Source organism: Notothenia rossii (genome assembly GCF_949606895.1).
Source record: "Notothenia rossii genome assembly, chromosome: 10".
In the NCBI taxonomy this organism is placed as follows: domain Eukaryota; kingdom Metazoa; phylum Chordata; class Actinopteri; order Perciformes; family Nototheniidae; genus Notothenia; species Notothenia rossii.
In genome coordinates, this window is record NC_136908.1 from 26,180,803 (window position 1) to 26,199,051 (window position 18,249).

Consider the following 18,249-nt stretch of genomic DNA (forward strand, 5'->3'; position numbering starts at 1 on the left):
AGTGTGATTTCTTTGTATGTTATATTTAGTGCCCATAATTCAATGTTTTTTTTTTTCTGTTTCAGATTTTGTCTTCACAGTTCAGTTAGTCTCTAGCTCCTTGTTCAGATGTCTTCCAGAGACCTGTGGCATCCACTTGGACTGTGAAATTCACTGTCATCAAGGATTGTATGCAACATCACAGAAAAACACTCGCTCATATGAAGATCATCTGCTTCATTTAACTGTTGACCATTTTGAAACTTGCATCCAAACTCATTTAAAGGCCTAAACCATGTAAGTGCCTGCGAAATACTCTAAAATACTCTAATGTGATGTTGAGTATTGTAAACATCGTGCAGTGGTTACATTGGCTAATGCATGTCTGAGAGAGCAATGCTACCCATAATGGAATGATTACTGTATTATCAGGTAAGCCTTTTTACAATCAAGTCCACTGCAGTTCCTTTCAGTGTCATAAATATAGTCGTCACACAGGGCTTAAATGTATGGTTTGAATGTTTAATAGCTAAGATTTAGAATATTTGAATAATGTTTCCCTACATAGACGATGTCAAATATGTACTGTACATTGATAATTATCTTGTGCACTTGCTAAAAGCCATGAATAAACATTTATTTGAGAAAGATCTTCAAGCTTCGCCACCAGACCCAGTATTTGTATTTTCCACACAATATACTTGTTTTGATTTAAATCTTCTTTGTAAAGCAACACACGTGATCTATATCATTTTATTTTCTTACGCTATATTTCTGCTTTGCATGATTTTACTAACATTTAAAAAGGTGCAAAAACAAAATAGTTGTATCCATTTATGCATTTCTTTTATTATTACGTTTCAAAAGGTTTGAAGGATGTATTTTAATGACGGTTGTCAAGCCTTGTTGAAAAGGGTGTATTTATAATAAAATGGTGACAAAGAATTTTATTGTAACACCTTACGCTATGTAAATAAAGATGGAAATTAAAGTTTTTTTCTCAAGTTTATTCATTTTCAATTAAATATGATGACAATAGGTAATAGTATGGTTATTTCAGATAATAGATGAATAGAATCAACACCTATACTTGAGGCTCCTGCACGTTTCCTTGCATTATTTCACTGTCTAAAAAGAAGCTACCCTAAAGTTTATTTTGCCATTCTGTATATGGCAGCAGAATATCAGAGAATGAATATCTGTAAACAAATGAAGTATTTAGATACAGTATGTCACTCATGTAAAGGTCATTATTAAAACTGAAAAATCCTCCATTACAAGTAGTAATATTAGTAAAAGTACGGACGTATTACCAGACAAATGTACTCAAATTATTAAATAACTTATTGGGTATAATATCCCTTGGCACTGTGTTTATGTTATATATAATAATAATTGCTCATGCAGAAGTTCAATGTATTTAATGCACTCTTAGAAGGGATGTGTAAAAAATGACATGCCTTGAATTTCAACACACCTACAGTGTGCTCAGGGACAACACGTGTTGTGTTAATTTATGTATAAATCACATATCAAATCAAATGTTACACACAAAATGTGTTACATGCCCCTAACACACAATGTGCACATTTTACACATTGTGTGTCATAAATGCGTAACCAAGATGAACACACTCATTTGTTATTTCTGCACATTTTGTGTTCTATTTCTTTAACCAGAATTAACATTTCATGGTGTTATATCTGCACATTGTGTGTCAATGACGATTACTGGAAAGTAGCAGGTGTTGGATATGGTTTTTATTCAAAAATCAAATGCAAGAATACATTCATTGGACATTTATTTACAAGGATTTCATTAACACAATATCTCATTAAAAACATTTTTTTTAACATTTAAAAACATTAATATTTCTCTAATTCATCAAATGTTGACAGAACAGATCATTCATAAAATCACACCTAAAAAAAACCTTATACCTTGGTTAAAACATTTTTTTTTTAATCTTCAGCAAACTATTGTTGCATAAACATAACCGTCATATCAAGCAGATATGTTATTAAATATTAATATTACATATACAGTACTGAGTTTTTATTATGGAAAAGCCAAAACATTTGAAGTCTTTGACATTGCGATGTGTTTCCACCAGCTGTTATCACAATATTTCATTAAGAAAGTAATTTAAAAATGAGAATTTTGTAATTCCTCTAATGTTCTCTCGAGAATAAACGGATCAGTTTATAAAAGCCCACCTAAAAAATCTTAAACCTTGGATTCAGATAAAGCTTGTCAGTGCTAAAAAAGTAGATCAAGAGGTGTAACATCAGCAACATCGCCTAATGTTATCATTTCAAAGTCTTCAGTTTCTTGCATAACGTATGCAAAGAAATGCTCATCAAATATTGAACTTGATGTATTCTAATGAGAGAGTGAAATGTCTCACAGTGGGGTATAAGTTGAATAATTTCCCCAAATAAGTGCTCCCCTTGATGCTGTGTTTTAAGGGGCAGTGGTATGTCCTTGGGCAGCCATCTTGGCAGCAAGTTAGTAAATCGAGTAAATCCCATTCCTTCTGACAATGCATGGATTTCACGAAGATGCCAGATAAGTTTTTTTATCTGTGTGAATTGTGAAGGGCATTTTGGACAAGTATACATATTGTTTTGATTGAATTAACAGACTTTAATTTAGAGATGAGGTCCAAAACCTTTGCTCTCCGGTTTGTTGACATTGGTAGGCCGTAGAAGTGCTCAAAGAATGAGAACACAGAGCTGAGTGGGGTTGGGTAGGCCAGGTTGCATACCCAGTAAAGCTTGAACCGCTTGTCCACAGCACATCCCAGGCCTTGATCCAAAGGCAATCTTGTCAGACTTTGCCACAATGATGGACTGCTGTGACCCTCCCCTTTGATGTCCAATGCAGACAAGATGTGGCTGTATGGTCTGTCCTGGATCCTGGGGTGCATCGAAGAGGGAATCTATGGAACTCCCTGCCTAGAAATATTGAAATATTAGAATTAGTGTTTTCATTCAGTTTATCAAAAGCAACTCCTAAACTAGTTAATTATAACCAAGTATGTGCATGTTGTTTTATATTGACCTACTGACTAAAATTCACATAATTTAACATTAAACTAAACATACCGGTACAAATTCCAGGAGTTTTGTAATTGCAGACTTCACGCTACAGCGTGTTGCAGCAACAGGTGGAAGAAGATGAGTTAGTACAACCAGCATTGTGTAGCAATTCTCATCTGCAAATGAGAATCAGGGTTGGGGGATTGGGGAAGAGTAAAGTAATTGTAAGAGCCATTTAGGCACATTATTTTATGGTAATGAATTATGTTTTTGTGAGCGAATTGAATATTCTTTAATTTAACCCAAATGGGCTGAAATACTGTGAATTATTATTATACTGTTTTGTAACATGTTATCTTGCTTATGGACAGCTCTAGTTTATGTTTTGTTATTTATAGAAAGCAATCTTAGGGGCGTGCTCGGGTATAAATGACGCTGCCAGCATGACACAGCATGAAGTCTAGAGAGCCAAGTTGGGAAAATGTTTGACCTTACAAATCCGTAAGACCGAGGGATCTTGTTTTTTTTTGTTTTTTTTTTAAATACTGTGCAAATGTTGCACGTCGGCAGTGGGCCGCCAGCTGATGTTGAACCTCTAAATAAAGCACCTGAATGGAACGAGCAAGTATCTACTTTTTTGAATATACGCGAGTCAATACTCAAACTCGCCTCCTAGACTAAGTGGCCTTTGAACATTGATTTTCTTTTGGACAATTGGCCACTAAAATAAGTCAAAAACTAACCGACAACGTTGTGAGGATTACTAGCGTGTAGGAACCTACTATCACTGGAATTGTCGGATGTGGATCTGATCGTGGCTACTGGGGCAAAGGACCGTTTGGATTATCCTCTACCGTGTGGACACAGACTGCAGGCTGTCACGCTACTCTGCATGCCTTTCCGTTGGAGTTCGAGCCACTGGGTAAAACAGCTGTTGTCTTTTGGTCAGCCGAACCGGTTGAATAATGTCGGAAGACAGCGCCAATGAGGGTGCGTTTACGGTCGACGCCCACAAGAGGGCAGCAAAACCAAAAGAAAAGGCCATGGAGCAGTGGCTACAGCTCTGCATCAATGCAAGGAGAGGTAAATTAAGACAACTCACCGCCAAAATGAATGAAGTTGAGCCTTTAATGGGCAACACCTGTAACTTGATGGAAAAGGTGCTAAAATGGCCGCAAATAATTTAACAGAGGACTCACAACAGCACTCAACAAGTTTTACCTATTCCTTTTAAGTTGCAGAAATGCCCTGGAGGATGTGGATTACATGGAGGAGCTGGATAACCCTACACATATGAGAGTTATCATTTCGAAGTTACCTTATAAATTCATAGAAAGATGGAAGGTGCTGGCATTCAAGATCCAAGAAAGGAGCCAGAGAAGAGTGAGATTCAAAGACTTGGCCGACTTTGTGGATAGACAAGCCAAAATCCTGGCTGACCCTCTCTTTGGTGACCTGCAGGGATCTGCTGCCGAAGCGAAAAGCAGGAACGTTTTACAAATGGAGAAAAATACCAGGAGTGAAAGGATTAAAGGAAGCATCTTTGCAACCAGTGTGGCCACATCAACAGAGGAAGATAATTGCAAACCACTGACAGTGAATAGCAGGACGTCAAGTAATGTTGCCTTCATGAAGCCATGTTTGTTCTGCAAAAAGGACCATGCACTATTGGAGTGCCATCAGATTGAAGAAAAACCTCATAAAGAAAAGGTGGATTTTATATGGAAATCTGGACTATGTTTTGGATGCCTAGTTAAAGGGCACGTGAGTAAAGACTGCAAAAAGAGAACGACATGCCAAACATGTTCAGAAAGACATCCAAGCTTGCTACACATTCACAGAATAGAAAATGTTTCCAATCATGCACGTGCAGAAGGCCAAGAGGCGGCCAGGTCAGACAACACAGTAGTTTCAAGTGCACTGGTGAGCTTAAATCAGGAGACTACTACCTGTGAAGGGGCCGGAGATGGATGTGTTCTTGCTATTCTTCCGGTCTACATCAAAGCAAAGAAAGGAAGCAAGCTTGTGAAAACCTACGCCTTCGTGGACCCTGGGAGCTCTGCAACATTTTGCACAGACTCTTTAGCAAGGCAGCTAAACCTGCAGGGAAAAGGAGCGCAGCTTGTCCTAACAACAATGAGCTCAACCAAAGAAATGAAAAGTTCTCTGCTGAGAGATTTGGAGGTCTGTGGAATCAAAGAAGATAAGTTTATCAGCTTAAAAAAGGTTTTCACGGAAAAGAGCATCCCAGTAACAAAGGATCATATTCCTCTTCAGAAAGACATTGAAAAATGGCCACACCTTCAGGAAGTAGAGCTGCCGTGCATCGCTGTTGAGATAGGACTCCTAATTGGAAATGACGTGTATGAAGCTTTCGAGCCATGGAAAGTCATTCACAGTCAGAACAACGGCCCATATGCCGTAAAGACGGTCCTTGGCTGGACTATTAACGGCCCGCTTAAAGAACAAGAAGACAGTGAGCCAGAGGACGGTGAGCAGCACCAACTCACAATCAACCGGATTGCAGTAGAGACTGTGGAAAGGCTACTCATACAGCAATACAATGCAGACTTTCCTGAGCATTGCTACAGCGACAAACTGGAAATATCACAGGAAGACAAAAAATGCATCAGCTCTGTGTCCAGCTCAATCCATCATGCTGAAGGACATTATTACATCAATCTACCTACAAAGACATCATTGGTCAGCTTGCCAAACAATAAGTATGCTGCAGTGCAGAGAGCAATTAACCTAAAGAAGAGACTCAACAAAAAACCTGAATTCCACCAGGAATACAAAGACTTTATTAGTGACCTGCTAAGCAAGGGATATGCAGTCAAGGTGCCAGAGACACAACTGAGCCGGCAAGACGAGAGAGTGTGGTATATCCCACACCATGTTGTGTACCACCCACAAAAAGAAAAAACTCCTGGTGGTCTTTGACTGTGCTGCAAGTTTCCATGGAACTTCAATCAATAACGAATTACTTCAGGGTCCTGACCTTACAAGCTCCCTCATCGGAGTCCTGACACGTTTTAGACAAGAGCATGTTGCAATGATGGCAGACATAGAAGCCATGTACCACCAAGTCAGAGTCCCAGAAGAGGATACAGACCTCCTGCGCTTTTTGTGGTGGCCTAATGGAGACCTCACACAAGAAATGGTTGATTACAAAATGGTTGTACACATTTTCGGCACCACCTCGTCTGCCAGCTGTGCTAGCTTTGCCTCAAGAAGATTAGCAGAAGAAAACAGGACTGCGGCATCAACTCAGGCCGTAGAGACAGTTCTGAGGAACTTTTACGTTGATGACTGTTTAAAGTCGGTCAGTAGTGACTCTGAAGCCATGCCTAATTTGTGAATAGGACACTTTAATTTTGCAGTATGGCACAATGCATTACAGGGCGCTTGTTCATCCCTTAAAATACGTATATTTAGTTTGTTTTATGGAAATCCTATGTCAAGGGGTGTAGGTGGATTCCTCCCCCATAAGTAAATGCAAATGTTTTGTTAGGAGTATAACTGAGCTATTGTTAGCCATATTTTTGTTTGGAAATTACTCTTGTTATTATTATTAATTATAAGTCTTCCCGCCTTATAATTAGGGGCCAGAATTGTAAGAGCCATTTAGGCACATTATTTTATGGTAATGAATTATGTTTTTGTGAGCGAATTGAATATTCGTTATTTTTTGTTATTTATAGAAAGCAATCTTAGGGGTGTGCTCGGGTATAAATGACGCTGCCAGCATGACACAGCAGGAAGTCTAGAGAGCCAAGTTGGGAAAAGTTTTTGACCGTACAAATCCGTAAGACCGAGGGATCTTGTGTGTTTTTTTTGTTTTAAATACTGTGCAAATGTTGCACGTCGGCAGTGGGCCGCCAGCTGATGTTGAACCTCTAAATAAAGCACCTGAATGGAACGAGCAAGTATCTAATTTTTTGAATATACGCGAGTCAATACTCGAACTCGCCTCCTAGACTAAGTGGCCTTTGAACATTGATTTTCTTTTGGACAATTGGCCACTAAAGTAATCATTAGCATATTAAATCATTTTCTCAATTTTTTTTATAAATTCAACAAAACAATTGTATAGGCCCTACATACCCTCAGTTTGGTTTTCCATCCCTTCGATCAAAGCTGTAACATCGCCCTTCCCGTTGGCAGCTACAGCCTTCAGCTTTGGCATGATGCTGGCCTCCCATCGCCTTATGAACAGGTCCCCCTTACCATCAAAGATTTTCTCAAACTCTGTATCAAGCTGGGTGGTGGAAAGACGGAGACAGTTGATACAGATAAAGATATAATGACATTATGAAATTGACAAGACCAGTATTTTAATCTAACATTTGTTAAACGATCAGATAATAAACTTGATAATATTATGAGAATGGGTCATTTTGTGTACTGCACAGCTGTGAACAGCAATGCACAAATGCATAAAGATGCTAAAAAAGCCTACCAGGGTTGGTATATCCAAGAATCGTGGATACTCTTGGAAGATTTGGTTAATGGTGGGTGAATGTTTGGATATCCAGCTTCTGCGCGATGTGAATGTTTTCTGCATTGCTGACTTGATAGATTAAATGTTTTCTGCAGAAGGCCTCAGCTTTTTCATCAGGTTGATACATTCTTTGATGTCATTATCGTCCCCTTCGTCCTGCACAGAACTTGGTCCAACATCTCTGCTTCTCTTGTGTCTCCTGTAACGCCACTGAACTTCCTCCAGCTTACGCCGTATATTGCGAAGTCTCATCTCCAAAAACCCAGAATGTGAAGCTGGGTCATAGAGATGCCCCTGAAATTAAAGAGGGGAAAAAATAACATATAAAATCAAAGTTGATTTCATAACGAAGTGGTGAAAATTTAAGAGGATATGACGAAGCAATATACATTTTATTTTTGACCAACCAGCTGCTTATGTTTAGAAGTGAAATCTAGAACACACTAATCATTGTTAATCACTGTAAGTTCAGGAGAGGTATATGTAAATACAAATATTACCAATAGCAGCCTTTACATTCATTACAATTACAGTATATATTAGTCTACCCATCAAGTTATTTGAATGAACACTCATCATTCTTATTAGACAAAGTAGATGTTGGCCCTAGGCTAGCCTGTACTTTCACAACGTAATTGATACAAAACTGCTGTTTTCACACTAAAAACCATTAAATCAGAAATGTCAATGTTTTTCGGTATTTTAGAAAAAAACTTTATACTCACTAAGCCTTCTCCATAGCCACCGACTTGGACTTTCAGCTGAGGGAATATAGTGATGAGATTCTTCACAAAGACCACTAAGGATAAAAATGGATGACAAGTGAGCTATTTAGTTTTTATTTTTCAAAAAGAATACAAAAAGTTTTAGCATACAAATATTACAAATGCGTGATGATAAAGCAATTGGTTATAAAGAATGTCCTTTGTATCAAGCAAATAAAAAAACAAATGTGCCATATTTTTATAACCATTATATCACTTAAATGCAAAATTTATATATAAACATATTTCACATTCATATGCTTACAACCCATGCCTCTCCACCAAGTCAGAGATGCAGACTTTGACAAGTTTGAGCGTGGTCTTCTCCGTAAGAATGCCATTAGTTTGCAGTTCGTCAAATACTTCTGGAATCTCCTCCATCAGGCCTAGTCCTCCTCGCTGATGAAAGACCCTCAGTCCTCTCCAAACCAACAGACAGGACGTCCATCACACAGAGGTATCTCCCTGAAGTCTCTGCAGCTTTCTGGACACCACGCTGTCTCAATCCGTCCACACTGAATATGAGAGGGGGAAAATGAAAATAACAAATGCTTTAGGGGTCTTCAACGTTTTTCAGGCCAGGGACCCCCAAACTGATGGAGAGCTGGAGCAGGGACCCCCCTATTATATGTATGGCATACAATTGTGTTTTATATTAAACGGGGCCTAGTGCCGTGTATAAACATAGCTACTCTGTTATTGTACATTCAATACTAAGCTATTCAAAGGTTAATATATTCATGTTTTTATTTTAAACATGTGCAAGGTACAGGGTGGCCGTGCCACTGCCATTTATAAACATACATCTTGAACACAACACAGAGCTATTAAAATAATTCACAGATTCAAGTTTTAACTTTAAAAAGTAACTTGCAGGTTAAAGACACCAGTGAATAAATGTGTAGGAAAATGATGAATACACTAGATTTTCCCCAAAAATATACAGAAATATACACTACAGTGACATCTGGTGTCGTTTTGGTAAGACATTTTCACTTCCGCATAAAAAAGCCTCCGCACGTGACCTCCCGCGTGTGACGTAACATGGGGAGAGCGGCCGGTCTAACGTATGAATAAACATGGATCACAATGCCAGTTTTGACACAGAAGAGGTTGAAAATATATATTCAAATGCATATGATTATGATTATGAGCCTGCTAGACGTCCAAGAGACCAGGAGCAGCCAAGGATTAGAAGAAATAACGGCCATCGGAGAGAAATTGAGCTGTGGTGTGAAGAGAAACAGTGGAGAACAGGGCAGCTGTCTTGGTGAGTGACCAGCGTTAGCTACAGAATGTTAGCTAACGCCACATCACAGCTATCATATATCAGCCTATAACTAAAGTAGTATTGATAATATAGTAATGTTACTGGCAGGACTGTTGATACTGATCCATAACAGAAACTAATGCGCAAGTATCAGCCGTATCTCGCGTTACCTAATGCAACTCCACACTACGGTGCTGTGTACCGGAGGGGAGACGCAAGATACGGCTGATACTTGACGATCTGGCGGAGAAAGGTTGTGGAGCAGAAGATAACGTCTTCAGCCTCGATTCCTCCATTCGCTACAATATGTTGGATTCATGTTAATGTGCATTTAAAGACATTTCAATTTGTGGGGAAAAAAAAATTGGAATTTTTTTTTTTTTTAAATAAAAAATAAAAATGGTCTAATCAACCAAAGATTTCGCGACCCCCCTGCAGTACCTCCGTGGACCCCCTGGGGGTCGCGGACCCCCTGTTGAAGACTTCTGCTTTAGACAATAAGAAACATAAAGTTGACTGTTGAGTTGCTCAGTTTTTTTTAGATTGTCAATACTATTACTGTATAACTAATATATCAGGTTAAGAGGCACATTCAAATAAAGATTGTTCTTTAAATACATGTTGTCCTTTGAATTGTTTGTCTAAAGTCAAGGATCTAGAACTGGTACTTAGTTTTAATGATACAGTCTGGTTATTATGCTGTTTGGAGGAGGCCTCACAGGTAAGAGCACTAACTAGCTACCATTACATGTACCTTGGCTTGACTTAAATGTATTAAACGTATAATTAAGTGATATCAAAATATAAATAACTAATGTCATGCAAACATATTAATATTTGCTTGATTCCAGTGTTGAATTTAGCACAATAGGCTAGTTGCACAAGATGGCGTCTATCAACTTCCGGTGGCTGGGTGTGAGCCTGAGTACTTCCGGTCTTCGGTGTGGAGTTGTTTGGGGAGTTAGTGATATACATACAATAGATAGAGAGAGAGAGAGAGAGAGAGAGAGAGAGAGAGAGAGAGAGAGAGAGAGATAGATAGATAGATAGATAGATAGATAGATAGATAGATAGATAGATAGATAGATAGATAGATAGATAGATAGATAGATAGCATACAGATAGCGATAGATAGCATAGATGATGAGCGGTAAAGAAAAGCGATTGGCCTTCCAGCGGGTAAGAAAGTCGACACTACATTGCTGTGTGCCCCTTTCTACAAATAAGTCCAGTTATAATCGGGAAATAAGTTTCCATTCATTTCCTATTGATGCTGAGGTAAAGGCTCAGTGGCTGATCAAGGTCCGTAGGGACAATTTCAGCCCCACAACAAATACCCGTGTTTGTAGTAGGCATTTTCGACCAGGAAACTTATTGGTCACAGCTGGAGGACTGAACAGAGTAAAGAAAGGAGCTACACCTGTTCTCTTTGCTTGGAATAACTACGAGCTACCTACACCAAGACGTAATGTTTGGGAGCGTTGGCCGAGGGCAGAGAGTCCCACCCCGGACTCGGCAGCTGAGTACGAGGTGGAAACACTTGCGCCGCCGGATCATGACTACTCTGTAAATCCAGCGACGGCAGTGATGGCAAATCAGGTGGCCGACGAGAACGAAGCCTTGAAAATCCAGGTTAGGGAGCTACAACACAAGCTGGAGATGTTACAACCGAGATCTCGTTTCGGGATACAACGCCTGGCAGGGTAGGACGAGGACATTCGTTTCTACACCAGGTTTGTTTATAAGGTTTGTTTATAAGGCTATCAGGATGTTGTTATGGCCACTAGTTTGATAAACACTTTTCATTTGGGGAAGCTAATTTAAGAAACAAAACTATGTCTAACATGAACAATATTACATTCTTAGATTTGCCACATACAAGCATTTCCTCGCCTTTTGGAAATTGGTGGAGCCTGCAGCCGACACCAAGATGGTGCGGATCACCAACGCCAAGGCATCCTCTGCCAGCAGCTCGGATTCCTCTCAACCATCAACAACAGTAAGCAGCATACAAGCATGGATGTACAGTATATTAATAATTATGCACGCTGCGCACTATACCACCGTTTAACAAGTGCATCACATCTCTCTCTCACACACACACACACACACACACACACACACACACACACACACACACACACACACACACACACACACACACACACACACACACACACACACACACACACACACACACACACACACACACACACACACACACACACACACACACACACACACACACACACACAGAACAACAAACCCCAGGAAAATGTGTTACAACTGTACCCGGTCTCCCCTATAACAGTATCTACAGTATGCCTAACACTTATTTGTTTTCACAGAAACTTCCACCCATAGATGAGCTGCTGCTGTTCCTCACCTGTCAGTGGGCCTACATCTGAGGGATCTAGCAGAACGGTTTGGCATTCACCGCACCAAAGTCAGCAGAATTATTTCCACCTGGACACACTTCCTCTACCAACTGCTTGGAAGCAAACGTCTGTGGATCCCACGCGAAGTTGTCAAAGCTCACCTTCCACCAGAGTTTTCAGCTTTCCCTGACACACAAGTGGTGCTGGACTGCACTGAAATATTCTGCCAGACTCCATCATCTCTCCTGCTGCAGAGTGAGGTGTTTTCTACATACAAGTCGCATGCTACATTCAAGGCCATGATCGGCATGGCACCACATGGTGCCATTACATTTGTGTCTGGCCTGTATGCAGGATCTATGAGTGACCGGGAGATCTTCAAGCTGTCTGGCATTGTGAGCCTGCTCACACCAGACATGGCGATAATGGTCGACAAAGGGTTCCTTGTGCACAATCTGGTTGAGTGTAAAGTGTACCGGCCTGCCTTTCTGCACAAAAAAACCCAAATGAGCAGGGACGATGTCAGGCAGACTCAATCCATTGCACGTCTGAGGGTCCATGTGGAGAGGTGCATCAGAAGAGTCAAAGAGAACAAACTATTTGACAAAGCCATACCACTGTCTGTGTGTGGAAGCATTGAGGAGCTCTTCAATGTGGCTTGCTTCCTGGTCAACTACCAGAACGGACCGCTGGTAAAAGCATGGGCAAGCCTGGGCAGCGATTAGTGATGGGAATTATGGCTCTTTGAAGGGAAAATAAGCGAAATAATCACCAGGATAATGATTGACTGTATTGCCAGACCTAATGTCAATAATCTTCTTTGTAAACATGACACAAGGTGGCGCCATATCCATGTCAGTGAATGTACTACTTTGAATTTACCCTCTGTATGTGTTAAGTAAATAAAGTTGCCTTGCCTTGAATGAAATTCACGCAACTCTTAATATTAGATACTGTGTTTTTAAGTGGAGATGGAGATCATTTGTTGACCCTGCTTTAAAAGATATTTTGCCTTTACAAATAGTGCGCTTTTTGGTTGAAGTTCATCAAAATGCTGCTGCGTTTTCGCGTTTGGCTCATTTTCCATCCGAAAAACACGTCGTCTACCTGTCCTGTAGCCTACCACTTGTTATGACTTCTCTCTCTCGCGTATTCCGTTAAGACCCACCCCATCTCACTCCTCCTGCTGAAACCTACTAATCAGAGTATGGGCGGGTCTTCACAGAATACGTTTGGGGAACAAAATCAAGCTTTTTAACAGGCGAGTGGATTTTGGCAGGCAGTGAGTGCGGACTAACAATTGAACGATAACAAGAACGGCTCTCACCAAGTACGACTCGGTTCCCCTCGTTCATACCAAAGAGCCGTTCAAAAGAATCGGCTCGTTCGCGACCGACACATCACTAGTTGTTGCAGGAAGTCCCGACGGAGAATACTTTTGCTGTAGTACGTCTCTAATCGATACAACATTACGTGTTGATAGAAATCAACACGTAATGAAATAAGACCCCATGGTTTGATGATTGATAGGTGTGTGGGCTGTCTTTCATTTTGACACACAGAACAATGGGGGCTATCCACCCTTATCCACAATGTAAAGTGATTCACACAGCCTCTTCCCTCTTCTCTCTGTGAGGAGCAGCAGGTTCAGCTTCCAGGACCAGTTTTTTTTACAGCAATGGCGGATCGTGGAGCTCTCAATAGTTCCCCGGAAGTTAGCTTGCCGCTGACTTTCGGGGCTATCTGCGGCTAGCAGCTCAGTAGAGTTGCAGCATAATAGACCGTTCGTGTTCGACTTTTAAAGGTAAGAAGACGTATAAAGATTTATATTGCGGATATTATCAGCACATCTGAGTCAAATTAACATGTGTATTAAAGGATGTTAGTGGATTATCCCTAAATCAGTAGATTTAGGGAACGTTTACAGATAACAGATTAGGCTAGGATTCCGGATAAAGTTAGCAACACACGTTAACCACGAACAGCCTATTCATCCGTTCTCTTAATGTTATTTCAACCCAACATTGTGGAATTAGAGAAAAGGGGCTTCTTAACGTGCTTTTATTCGGGGTGGAGGGAGTTAAATATTAGTTAAATATAACATTGGGGCGTGTGATTGTAGTGGGTGGAGGTGGTGAAATGAGGATATATTTTTTGGAGTTCAAGCTAGTATAATATAGTTAACGTTACACAATAATAAGGAAGAGAGCTATTTTTGTGATACATCGCTATTGATATGGATTTAGAGTGCATATTTGAGACTTCCAAACAGTAAACAAAAACGTAACTTGTGTTTTTAGCAGAGCCATATAATATCCTTGTGATACTGTTGATTATTACTTGTCTGTTTTATGTTGCAGCTCAGCTGATTTTGGATTGATGGCAAAGGGAGAGGGACTTAAGTGAGAGTGAAAACACAAGGTAAGTTTAAAATAGGTCAGTAATTTCCCATCCTGGTTGTAAGATGTATCTAACCCTTTCTCCTATCTCCCTCTTTCAGCACAAGAACCCCAGGGGGATTCAATGGTGTCACGATTCTATGTCTAGGTTTGGGTGTTTTGCTGTTTTCCCTGTCATGTTTTCCTCCTGTTTATTGCCTGGTTCTTTTCCCTGGTGTGTCTAATTGTCTGATTGTGTCCCCCTGTGGCCCCTGTGTTTCCTCCTCCCTCCTCACCTGTGTCTTGTTGTGTGATTAGTCTTTTGTGTATTTAAGTGCTGGGTTTTCTGTCTGTCTTTGTCGGTTCGTCGCAGTAGTGCTGCGGTGAGTGTTCTGTTTTGTCATTGTGTGTATATATATATATATATATATATATATATATATATATATATATATATATATATATATATATATATATATATATATATATATATATATATATATATATATCATAGCCTTGAAATAAAGGAATTTTCAGTTCATATCTGCATTTGGGTCCTGCTTGTTTCACAAACCGTGACAAATGGAGCCTGAAGACCTGCAATGAGACCCTCACCCTGCACCTAAGTCTCACCTCCCAGAGTTTTGCAAGCCTCTCCCTGTTCCTTATTTTGATTAAACAGACTTTAAGCTTCCCAATGGTGTGGTCTTCGTTTTGTGAAAAATATGATTACCTCACATATTTTGTGGCTGTTGTGGTCTTTTGTGATAGTTAAATTGCTCCTGTTGACTTGAGCCAGACATTCTTTCCTCCTCTCTGTGTCAGTGGGGAAACTTTACATATGTACTCCTTTCTCTGAGCGCTTGGAGCATGCCCAGGCAGCACAGCAAACCATGGGGGAGACGATATGCCAGGACAACACAGAGGAAAAGGCACAGACAAACTAAATTATATGCTATTCAATATTTATTGAATTCCATTTATTTACAATGGATGTTCCTAAAATAACACATTTAACATCATCATCATGCTGCTGCTGCTAGTCCTTTGACTCATTGTGCTGTCAATTGACAATAATTGATAGGCACCTGTGGGTCTCCTGTCCTTTCTGAAAGTCATACAGATGACATTAGTACTTTAGATTACTTATGTCCTCAATTACCATGGGATTACTGAAACCACCATGAATTAAAGAAATGGTAGAAATGTATCTAATCTGAATTTTGAAACCTTCCTTCCCATCCCCTCCCTCTAAATATATCAATACACATTAGGATGTGATGCTCCTTACTACCATACAGGTTTAAGAAGATAATATTTGTTTTAAAGAATTCAAAGCAATAAACAACAGGCTCTTTAACCAAGGCAACGTTAGCCTAACATGTATATGTTAACTGGTAAGATAGCTGTTCACACTATGTATATTTTTCTACTTTTTGTAATGCTATTTTATTTCTATTTAAGATGTTTACATTTATTGTTTAATTCTACTCTTTTAACTGTCTAATGTACAATGCTTTGTCTTTTGCTGCTGCAGCGTAAACATTTCCCCAATTGGTATCAATAAAGTACTTCTTATTTTTATCTTAATCCTCAAATATTAGGAAATATTACTTTAAAAAAACAAAAACATTGATGTAACTACATACACATATCGATATTTTGTACAAATATTTATTGATACCAATTGGGGGAAATGTTTACGCTGCAGCAGCAAAAGACAAAGCATTGTACATTAGACAGTTAAAAGAGTAGAATTAAACAATAAATGTAAACATCTTAATCAAAACCTTTATTGACCACTAATTACCAAAAATTGCATTTCTATCCTGGTATCGATGCATTCGAATCGTGATTCAAATGGCCCGTCACGAACTTCCGGGGAACTATTGAGTCTCCCTGAACCACGTGACGATCAAGCATTTTGGACTTCCGTTGTCGGAACTCTTCTATCTATTTGGCGCTGGGTTAGCCCTACCATAGATTACCCAACAAAAATACTCAGGAGCCGCCACTGGTCGGAAGGAAAGCCGGCCGGCCCTTCCCTTCCGACCAATCAAATCGTCGGAAGGGAAGGCTTGACGTGCCGTTCGTGACGCTACGTCTCAACTGCCGTAGCGACAATAGGCAGATAGGAAATCTCCCTTCTACACAATATAATATTTGCAAGTATAGAGTAGTGTCTGATGTTTTTAGTCAGAAACAGGTAAACTGTAGTGTACACTTACTACTAATAAATAACTAGTGCCAAGTTACTTATCTGCACTGTAAGAGACTGTATATTAATGCAGCCTCTGTCGGTCTTCTCACTCTCACTTTCCCGCCACATCTGGCCGAACAATGAAACCTAGCCAAAGTAGCTAGATAGCATTACACACATAGCTGCTAATGCTATCAATATAATGCCGATTGAAGAATGATGGTCACAGAAAAGAGTGTAAGCTAAATTAAGTTAAAATAAAAATAAATATAAAAAAAGAAGATGGGCCTAAGGAAAATAAATTGTCATCCAGGCAGCTAAACTCAAACAATATTTAGCTGTTCATCATTGGCAAAACATATTTATTTAAGTTAACAAATATTTATTTTGACCCCTAGCTTGCTCACATTATGACAATATGCTCACTTTGTTAAAAACGTTTTGTTTCTGTAATAACTTACCTAGTGTTAGACTCTCCTCCGCTTACACATCCATCCTCCACCAGCCAGAGGTGAAAAGGGTAAAGGGCAGTTTGGATATTTGATGGACAGTTGAAAAATGATACATTTGAAATAACTCAACCCTGATTGGGCAGGACAGTGGACACACTAATGTGTTGACTATGTGCATTTTTATTTTACACATGTGTGTAAAATGCTTCAGAAATGACACTGAATGTGTTGAATTGCCTTTGACACAGCAGTGTGTTAAAAAAAATTACACATTACTTCCAAAAGTGTGTAAGTTAATTAAATATATATAAATAGGTCATTTATAGTTTACAGTCTGCTCATGATGCTTTCTTAAATTCTGCAATATGTAAAATTCAAATAAATATAGTAAATATGGAGCAGAATTTGCATGAAATGCAAAAAAACTTGGGACTCAAATAAACTGCTCACATATCACTGTTTCAATAGTCCCGACATATCCCCCTGGAGATTTACAATTGGCAACAACACCACAGCAGTTTGACCTGGGTCTGTACTGTATTGTGAATGGCTCAAGCTAATTAGTGATCAGTGTTGGGCAAGTTACTTTTAAAAAGTAACTAGTAATAGTTATAGTTACTGTTCTCAAAAAAGTAACTAGTTACTTTATTCAGGGATGCAAACACACGTATGGTGAAAAAAGAGAGAACTATTCGAAGCAGAAAAAAAACAGCGTAATATACCATCTGACAAAGGCCTGCGCTATAATGCTTAAATTAACTGGCTATTCTTTATAATATACTCAGATGAATAGGAGACAGAGATGTTAAGTTATAAATCAAGGGTTTTTATTATTATCTACAGCAGGGGTGGGGAACTTTTTTCCTTTCAATTTTTACAACATCCTCCGAGGGCCGTACAAATTATTGAACTGCTTAAAAAAACTAAAATCACAGCCCATTAATTTGGCCTTTCTTTCATGCTGTGCAAAGAAAAAGCTACCTCTTAATCCAAATATTTTACCATGACTCGCCCATGCACGCACGCACGTGCATGGTTGTGGCAGAAAGATATGGACACAAGATGTGTGAAAATGTATTTAGTATCCTATCAATGTGAACATGATTTAAGTGGGGGGGACCTAACCTCCTCTAGTTCGGTCCGGGGGCATGCTCCCCCGGGAAGATTTTTTTTTAAATATTGAAGTTAAAAGCATCAACCTGGTGCACTTTGAGAGCAACATGAAGAGATCTATGGATACATCTCAACACCCATATGAAACAGAACTGTAAGCAGATTCTTCT

General features: G+C 39.4%; 2 protein-coding genes and 1 long non-coding RNA gene across 19 annotated transcripts in view; 2 read left to right on the plus strand and 1 right to left on the minus strand.

Annotated features, from left to right (window-relative positions):
* pleca (plectin a) overlaps window positions 1–970 on the plus strand; it is a 105,673-nt gene extending 104,703 nt beyond the window's left edge. For all 15 annotated transcript variants that reach the window (XM_079655983.1, XM_079655984.1, XM_079655972.1 and 12 more), the window contains one exon: window positions 66–970. The gene's annotated coding sequence lies outside the window, so the exon portion shown is untranslated. The remainder of the gene's footprint in view (window positions 1–65) is intronic.
* Window positions 433–17,316, minus strand: LOC307023016 (uncharacterized protein). Of its 2 annotated transcripts, XM_079656005.1 has the most exons (7): window positions 16,976–17,316; window positions 8,554–8,803; window positions 8,250–8,323; window positions 7,483–7,818; window positions 7,128–7,281; window positions 3,087–3,196; window positions 433–2,936 (listed from the first exon to the last, which is right to left on the minus strand). In XM_079656005.1, the coding sequence occupies exons 4-7, from the start codon at window positions 7,585–7,587 to the stop codon at window positions 2,694–2,696; spliced, it is 612 nt and encodes a 203-aa protein (XP_079512131.1). In that variant the 5' UTR covers window positions 7,588–7,818; window positions 8,250–8,323; window positions 8,554–8,803; window positions 16,976–17,316; the 3' UTR covers window positions 433–2,693. The 2 variants fall into 2 exon arrangements, with proteins under 2 accessions (XP_079512131.1, XP_079512132.1); XM_079656006.1 differs by lacking the exon at window positions 16,976–17,316 and having other exon boundaries at window positions 8,554–10,540.
* Window positions 10,684–14,729, plus strand: LOC307023018. Of its 2 annotated transcripts, XR_013803572.1 has the most exons (4): window positions 10,684–11,291; window positions 11,425–11,557; window positions 11,907–14,357; window positions 14,437–14,729. It is a non-coding gene; the product is annotated as an uncharacterized lncRNA (long non-coding RNA). The 2 variants fall into 2 exon arrangements; XR_013803571.1 differs by having other exon boundaries at window positions 10,684–11,557.
* Window positions 17,317–18,249: the final 933 nt, after the last annotated feature.